The sequence below is a fragment of the Nothobranchius furzeri genome, chromosome 10 (genome assembly GCF_043380555.1).
Source record: "Nothobranchius furzeri strain GRZ-AD chromosome 10, NfurGRZ-RIMD1, whole genome shotgun sequence".
NCBI lineage: Eukaryota > Metazoa > Chordata > Actinopteri > Cyprinodontiformes > Nothobranchiidae > Nothobranchius > Nothobranchius furzeri.
Genome location: NC_091750.1, coordinates 39,205,280 through 39,213,928, shown reverse-complemented (window position 1 = coordinate 39,213,928; position 8,649 = coordinate 39,205,280). Strand labels below are relative to the sequence as shown.

The 8,649-nt window shown below is 46.9% G+C and overlaps 1 protein-coding gene across 1 annotated transcript; it reads left to right on the top strand.

Annotated features, from left to right (window-relative positions):
• Window positions 1-582: 582 nt before the first annotated feature.
• On the top strand, window positions 583-6,853 carry bmp3 (bone morphogenetic protein 3). Its single transcript, XM_015960233.3, has 3 exons — window positions 583-1,008; window positions 4,308-5,221; window positions 6,513-6,853. The coding sequence occupies exons 1-3, from the start codon at window positions 732-734 to the stop codon at window positions 6,702-6,704; spliced, it is 1,383 nt and encodes a 460-aa protein (XP_015815719.1). The 5' UTR covers window positions 583-731; the 3' UTR covers window positions 6,705-6,853.
• The last annotated feature ends 1,796 nt before the right edge of the window (window positions 6,854-8,649 follow it).

Below are 8,649 nucleotides of genomic sequence, written 5' to 3'. Positions count from 1 at the left end.
GCCCTTAAAGCCGCAATAAGCCGCTGCTTTCAGCAGCGCCACGCAGACGCACAGCTCTGCGGAGCAGAAATTACGCACAGAGCTGGGCTGTGGCAGCCGTTCGGGTATTACATTCGATCCAGTAAACCGATGGAATGTTCTCTGGTTGAATATTTTCACTCTAATATCCTCAATCATCTGAGATCTCGACCCCTTCAGCTTCCGACAACGAGATAATTTGTCCCCAGGCTGAATGTGCGTAAAGGTTTTTGAACAGGAAACTCTCCCTCCCTCCCTCCGTGTGTGTGTGTGTGTGTGTGTGTGTGTGTGTGTGTGTGTGTGTGTGTGTGTGTGTGTGTGTGTGTGTTACTCAGCTGATCCCTCCAGCCCTATAATACTAAGCACAACATGCTTTACCTTCAATGAAAGCTGAGACGGGGGACGGACGGATGCCTGCTGGTCCTGAAATCCACTCAGACCTAGACCGAGAGCCTCGGTGTTTTCTGCGGAGGCGCAGCGTCTCACACCTTCTGCTATTTAAAGTCATTTATTGACTGTTGCATTTATCAACTATTTATTGTATTATCAAAAGCAGACATCCAGGATAACCCATCCTCTCGTTGCGCCTGGGACCGCGTGTTGGACCCCTCGGGTGATGGTCTGTCCACTTGGAAGTAAGAGACACATCTGGAGACGCGACAGGTTGTCCACGGCTTTCGTTTCCCCTTTGCTACCTTTCCTGTGACTCAGTTATGGCTGTCTGCCCTCGCTTTGTGCTCGTGCTGCTGTACGGGGGGAGTTATCTGTGCGCTGGATACTGCGCGATGCTGAAATCGGACAATTTCCCGCAGAGACGGAAGGTGGATTTTACCCATTCAGTGGATAAAAAGCACACGGCGAAGGAAGAGCAGGACGCACGTTTACAGGATACGATGACGGAGCACATGCAGATGCTTTATGCGAAGTACAACCGCGCTGGATTCCCGTTCAGGGACGGGAACACGGTCCGCAGCTTCAAGGCGCACTGGGGTACGTATCCAAACTTTTGCGCATTACGCATTTGTCTAAAATCACTGAATGACGAGCGTGAAAGTTTTATTTTGTGAACGTTAGGAACACTCCTTTAGCTGCCTGCAGCCTTCTGCGCCTCTTTTCCACACATCTCAAACTTTTTTCCTGCTTCTGTTTAAACGTCTCGTGCTGCTGGGAGCTAAATCCACCTGTCGGCTCGCAGAAACGTGACCAACCTGTTCGTTGTTTGCAGCCCAACGTTTTAGGATTTGACTTCAGCAGGTTTAAACTCAGCTCAGGATCAGAGAACTGCTGCAGCAGCTTCTTCTGCTGACTTTCACCTCATCCGCGGTTCCCGCTGCTGGTGGAGTCCGAAGGTTGTGTCCTGCTGCCTCCTGTCGCCTGACGGCTGCATGCTTCAGCGCATAAAGGGCTAGTTCACCCAAACCACAAGACCTGACAGCAGATGGTTTAGGTTTCATCTTTACTTCGATCAGAAGTTTGGTGTAAAGCCGCCGCTGCAGGGAGAGTTCAGGGTTGGACCTGAAATGTTTAGAATATTTATTTTTGTGTTTAAACTTCCAGCCCGCTGTGTGTGCTACACGGTCCGGCCATAAAAAAGGGTCACGCAGTCTAACATCTGGGTGGACCTCCTTTAGCTTCTGCAGCATCGCCAGATTTATCTCCATCCAGTGTTGCATTAACGTCTCACCAAGATCTTGCGTTGATGATAGTACACTGTAAAAAGCAACCTATAGAAACTACCCAATAAACTTGAGGTAACTAGTTAATTTATACCCCATGTGTTGGTAAATAGTCCCTTATATTCAAAGTTAAGAAAATAATCCAACTGACATTTATTAGTAAATATTACTTAAAGAAAGTAGAAAATAACAAACTAAACTGTACACATGTGCCAGAGCTGGGACTGAACCTGCGACTTTCTTCTTATTGGACCACCTTCTCAGCTATCCTGCTGCCCAATGGAATACTGGTATGAATATGAGTTTATTCAAACAAAAGCGACAAAAGCTGGACTGCACTTGCATTCACTGTTGCTCAAGATTGTGTTTAGACCTGCTGAAAAATGTCCCCTGAAATTTTAGGGCTTCTGTACCTCTAGATACACGAATACTTGAAACGGAAAGCAAATCCAGCGCAGAACTGTGGGCAGACACTGGCCAGCATGTAATATTGTTGTGTTTGTTAATTACATAAAATAGGTAGAATTAACTCGTTTTTTTAATTTCAGTCTTTAAAGAGCAAGTCACCCCCAAATCAACTTTTATTTTTGCTGATAAACTAAATAAACAAGTGTCTAATTGTGCTGTAGACACATGTATTCAATAATTTGGCACTTCAGTGCGTCTTAGTTCAAACTCTGCCTAAAACCATAAGTGCTGTGCCGTCGTCAGGGAAAAATTCTGCACTGTATTTGAATTTAGATCTGCTACCGCTACTGGCTAAGAGGTACACTATGATGTCAGCTGATACATTATGATGTCACAATGTCGTTGTGAGCCTGTGTCTCAGTTCAGGGTCTGCATCCTTCTTCGGCCGGATTCGTCGGCCGGTTACGTCACAGCGCCGCGACTAGGCCTGTCCCAATTCAAAGACTCCTTCAAGTGCGGTCGACGAATTCGGCCTTCTTTTCGCCTGAATGAAGGATGGGTCCGGTGTATCCTTCAATAGTTTACATTTCCCAAGATGCCTTGCGGGCCGGACGGTAGAACTTTTAGAAACAATGGCGGACAGTGAAGCGGGAGCTGTCGGAGAGGATTGCGCATATAAATGTCAGTATTAACCTGAAAACTGTTAGGTTAAGGGCTTTTTGTGATACATGAACGTTATTTTAGTTAGAAATGTTACAGTAAAAGTGCTTGTTTCGCGGTCTCGGCTCGTATGTTCGGCCGCTCGGTGTCGTACTTCTCCCGCTACGTTTCCCCCCTGATTTTAATAGAAGTTTGTATTTTGGGGACAAAAGAGAAAACCAGGGAATTTTTTAAGCTTAGGGCGGAGATGGACCACATGATCACCGGAGCAAAGTATTCGGCGGCTGTGGCATGGAGGTACAATAACATCTCATATTTTAAAAACTGTCGTTTGAGTTTAGTTTTTTCAGCAAAGACATGAAAGGAACAACCCGTTGTCCTCTTTTCTCTTCCTGTTTTTTTTCTTACATGTTTGTTACGACTATTCTGGAGAAAATGGGCATCCAGGGGAAGGTGACAGCGATGACCAGCTTCTGGGGCTGGTCATCGCTGTGAGGGAGGCAGAGCAGCAGAGGGCACAGGAGAGAAGGGAGAATTTTGACAGGCTTTTACTTTGCTAGAAAAAAATGGTTAAGGAAGATTAAACATGTACATATAAAAGAAATATCTATATAAAATCAGTTCTGTATTAAACTGTTGAATTTTATTTTTGTTTACAAATGTGAATTGTTTAATATTACAGGGTAACCACTGGGTCTTGAAAAGTCTTAAAAGGTGATAAATCGGTTTTGGTCAAATGAAGACCCTTAGAAAGAATTAAAAACTAAACTATTATCACATCTTTGCTCAGGCTCAGCTTGTCGAAAGCATTTTCTCTGAATTAGCTCTCCAACAGTCAAGGAAATGATTAAAAAGCTAAATAAAACTTCCAGCTCCATCGTTTAAAGTTCCTTCTCCCTTCTGCTCAGCGATCCGCGGTTGCTAGGGGACGGAACGTTCGCCGAGGGAGTGGCGGGAATTCATGAAGGCTAGGCCTGTCCAAATTCTCAGCCGTTAACATCCGGTCTACTCGGATGACGGAGGACCCAGCCCACGTCTGCCGAGTGGGCTGGGTCCTCCGAAGGATGCAGACCCTGAATTGAGACCCAGCCTGTGTGTGTGTGTGCGCGTGTGTGTGTGTGTGTGTGTGTGTGTGTGTGTGTGTGTGTGTGTGTGTGTGTGTGTGTGTGTGTGTGTGTGTGTGTGTGTGTGTGTGTATTTGTTAGCGGCTCTGCCCTCGGTCTGCTAGGCAACAGCAATTGTTGCATTTTTCAAACACGAAGTGGGAGTGAAGTAAGTTTCTTGTAGGGGGTGACTTGCTCTTTAACTAATATATTTAGTCACATTTATATGATTTTAATGGGTGATATTTAACATCAGTGTAGAGTCTGACCGCTGCACAAAGCCTTCTGCAGCACATCCCAGAGATGGGTTCAGGTCTGGACTCTCCGATTCTCCAGATGGAGACTGTTTTGGTTTCTGTTGAAAACGTTCTGATCCAAACTCAATTTGGCATTTTGTTTTTTTTTTTTTGCATTTTGTAAACGGGTCTTATTTTCCACACAGGAACTATAAACAAGAAGGAGCTGCAGATCTTTAACCTCACGTCCCTCACCAAGTCAGAAGATGTCCTGTCAGCCACTCTTCATTATTACATCACAGACCTCCAGAACCAGAGCTGCTCCAGGTCCAAAAGCTGTGCCCGGCATGGCCCCCGAAGACACAGTCACATCCACATGGTCATCTGGAGCTTCGCCTCTGTGGACAACAAGATGAGAAGCCTGGGACACTTTCGGATCAACGCCTCCACGCTCTCCAGAGACTTCATCTCCTGGCAGTGGAAGGACATAACTCAGGTGGTGAATCAGGCCAAACACCACGACGAGCTCCTGATTGGGATTGACGTGGCCTCACAAGGGCCCCAGCCATGGAAGAAGCTCCTGTCCGACCGCTCGCCCTACATCCTGGTCTACGCCAACGACTCAGCCATCTCCGAGCCGGAGAATGTGGTTGCCTCTCTCCAGAGAAGCTACTCAGCAGGGCGGGGACCTTCAGCTTCACATGGATTCCACAAGCTTCGAGAGCAAAACCACACCAAGCAAGAACAGCTGAGGTCCAGACACAAGCGCTCGGTGAACGTTCTTCTCCCTCTGCAAAACAATGAACTCCCTGGACCCGAGTATCCCTATGAGACGCCCGGCTGGGACGAGACCAGCCCGTATGAGCCTTTAGGAACCAAGCAGCCTCGTCATCCTCGGAAAAAGACGCGCAAGAATCAGCGACAGCGGTTGCCTCTGCTGCAGTTTGACGAGCAGACAATAAAAAAGGCGAGAAAGAAGCAGTGGAACGAGCCCAGGAACTGCGCCCGCAGATACCTGAAAGTGGACTTTGCCGACATCGGATGGAGTGAATGGATTATATCGCCCAAGTCGTTCGATGCTTACTACTGCTCAGGATCCTGCCAGTTCCCCATGCCAAAGGTGAGAATCACACCCTCATCAGTGTTCTGCACCTTAGTCTCAACCTCCCGTCAAAGCCCTTCCGGCCTTAAACTCTCTAGATCAGCATCAGGATCAGTACCTTCGTCTGAAACCTGCCGCGGGTTAGAAACTAGACCCTGTCGTTATCATTGCTTTGTATTTAAAGCTTCAGCGGGTTTGTCTCACGAGGAAAATTCTCTCTAACCACTAAGTTTGTTTGTTTAGGGTTCGTTTGTCCTCCAGACGTTACGGTCCATAGGTCCATCCGGGATCGTTTCAAGCGTTATGGACCTCTTCGTGCAAGTCCATATCAAACCGAGCCTGCAGGACTCATTTGTGAGAGAGCTAAAGACGTTTAGGGTTAGAGCCCTGCACTCCCTGCAGAGTGGAGAACATTAAGTAAACAGTGCGGGCTGCGTTAACCCATGCAGCGAGGCCTCTGTGTTTTATTACCTCGGGTACCATTAAAGCCTAAAGTGCTTGAAATACGTCTGTCTTGCGTTATAGATGATAATCCCAAACTTTTACAAGCTTTAATCTTCAGCTGCCAGAATAAACTACTTACAGTTGTTCCACTGCAAGAAGATCCTGTCCGTTTCCTCCTCCGCGGTGCTTCTGAGGAACCCAGATCACCAAGGTCTGAAGATGCACGTCAAGAGTCGATTTGTGTGCTTTCATGAAAAGCAGGTTGTTCAAAGTAAAGTCCCGAAGGGCCGGCCGTGCAGGTAGCTCAGGTGAAACTGACGGCAGGTGTCAGATCTGTTTGGTTTCTTCCGTATTTAACAAGGACACCAAAGCAACCACGGGGCCAGGTAACCCCACAGGTACTTTAAACATGGCTGGAATGCTCCGACCTCTTTAATTCATCAGCTCCGAGTCGCTGCCCTTTGTGGTTGGACGTGATTAGTCCCAGAAGGTTCAGGGCCTGCGGGGGTCCACGCCTCCCGCCGTGCAGCTTCACCTCCAGCAGGTGTTCGCCTCAGAAGCTGCTGGTCGGACACGCGTCGTAGGAGGTCCAGTTTTCAGTTTCCTGCTTTCACTCGGCTGATAAGATTTATAGGTTTGGTGTGAACAGCTAGACAGAAGCTGGTGTGTTACCCCTGCACCTTTTCAGGAGCCAGTCAGAAAAATAAAGCAGTTCACAAACTTTGATGCTTGGCTGATGGCTCAGGGTCAGGGTACAGCTCTGTGGCCTTGCAACCAAAAAAAAAAAAACCAATATTCTCAATAATCTAATGTGACTTTGGGGTTTTTAGCTGATATGGAAACATTTTTGTCCCTTCTGCTTCAGGCTCTAAAGCCATCGAACCACGCCACCATCCAGAGCATCGTCCGGGCTGTGGGCGTCGTCCCGGGCATCCCCGAGCCGTGCTGCATCCCCGAGAAGATGTCCTCCCTCAGCATCCTCTTCTTCGACGAGGACAAGAACGTGGTGCTGAAGGTCTACCCCAACATGACCGTGGATTCCTGTGCCTGTCGATAGTTCCTCGCTTGCTCCGCGCCTGTTCGAACCTCAAACCACCCGGAAAACCCCCACATGAGAAACAGTTTAGTCACTGAACACAGCTTCCCTTTTGCACTGGAGGAGAGCGCCTCCTGTTGGTGAGGAGGAAATGGGTTTCATTGACGGATGCTGAGAACAAACTGTCCATCAGATCTTCTCACATCAGCATCTCTGTGGCCTGTTGGACACAAACCAGCCACCCGAGGCTTGTTGGAGACGAAACAAACCTCAGCTTGAACTGATGCCTTCCACGCGTTACCACAAAGCCACCTCTGCTCACGTGTGCATGGTTTTTGCTACTTCCTGTATTTATGTTGGTACCTTCACTGAGTTATGTTCACATATATTCATTATTGGCTTGGCTGCTATATTAGAGTCCAAAGCCAGGACTACGTAGATGATAGATTAATCCCGGCTCCACTCACTCTTTACTTTAGGCGTTTATTATTTCAGGAGAGTGAGCTATGTGTTGTTTTATGTTCGCTGGTGTTGAATGTGCAGCATGGAGCCACAGATATGAAACTAAAACGCCTGAAAACAGCTGCACCTGTATCAGGATCCGATGGCTCCAGGTCAGCGGGGCCGGTATCGGAGCACTTCACAGGGACACCTCAGCTCCTCCGGAAAGGTGAACACTCATCTGACCTGCTCGGAGCTCCGGGAATAAACCGAATTTAGAAATCGAGTTTAATTCTGCCCAGACTGACCAGTTAACTGGTCACTCTGAGCCAGAGAGGGCTTCTGTCTCGCTAACCGTTTACACACTGTTAACTCATTTTAGTTCAAGTCGAATACTATTAAATAAATGGAAACCTGATGCTCCTCCACCGAAGAACAGCGAGCTCGTACAATGTCAGCTCCACTGACGTTTGAGACCCTCGATCTCATCGAAACCATTTATGGTTTAAATCCAAACTAAATCAATTCTAAAAGACGTTTGAGTCAAAAGTCAAATTTTATTATACTCCATTATTTTTTCTCTTTTATACTCATTTACAGTTTATTGTCACCCTTGTTGCTTCAGGTGCAAAGGACGAAAGATGTGCTAGCACTGTTAGCACGTCACAACGCTGTTCTTCCACCTGGAGGGTCACCGGTCCCGTATTCCTATATCCTGTTTTGTTTTTTACGACGCTGCTGCGACATTTTCCAGGCTTCGCGGTAGTGATCCACTTTGGCTCGTTTGTTCAGCCTGGACTAATCCCTGTTTTTCCAAACTGAGGTTGTTCGCAGAAGCAAAAAGATCTGAAGTGAATGTTCGATGCTTCTGGGCTGGTCTTAAAAACCTGGAAAACCTCAGCATGAGTGGAGTTTCATCGCCACCACACTCAGTATTTATTCAGATAAACCAAACTGGTGTTTTTCTGTCTACGTGGTTTTGTAAATAACTGATAGGAGCGCTTTGTGAATGACGGAATTTCTTTGTTTGGATTGGATTTGGAGTGACTCAAGACTTTTGGAGCGAGATTTCTTCAGACGGTTTTTGTGGCTGGGGACCGCGGTGGTTTAATGTCTGGTCGCTCATGTAGAAACAATTTTATGTTGTTCACTAGCGGGCAAATTGTTTAACTTAATACTTTTGTTATAGACACTTTTTCATTGGACGCCTCTTTGCTTTAGAGGACTTTACCAACGAGTTCGACAGGAAGGGTCTTCTGCAGGTGGGAATCAGCTCATTCATCCTCACCATCTTGTAAATGTTTGATTTAAAAAGAAATGCTTGTACAATAAGCTTCATAAAGTATATTTGTATATGGAAAAGACACATCTATTTATTTACTGTATGTAGCATATCCTGCGTAGGCGCGATGGGGAAGGGGAGCTGGTGGTCGTTCCACCTTTGGACGGACATTTGTCACTACTGATGTGAAGGAGCCCAAAGGGTCTCCCTCCTCTGAGCTCCTCTTTCCAGAGTGGAAGGAAT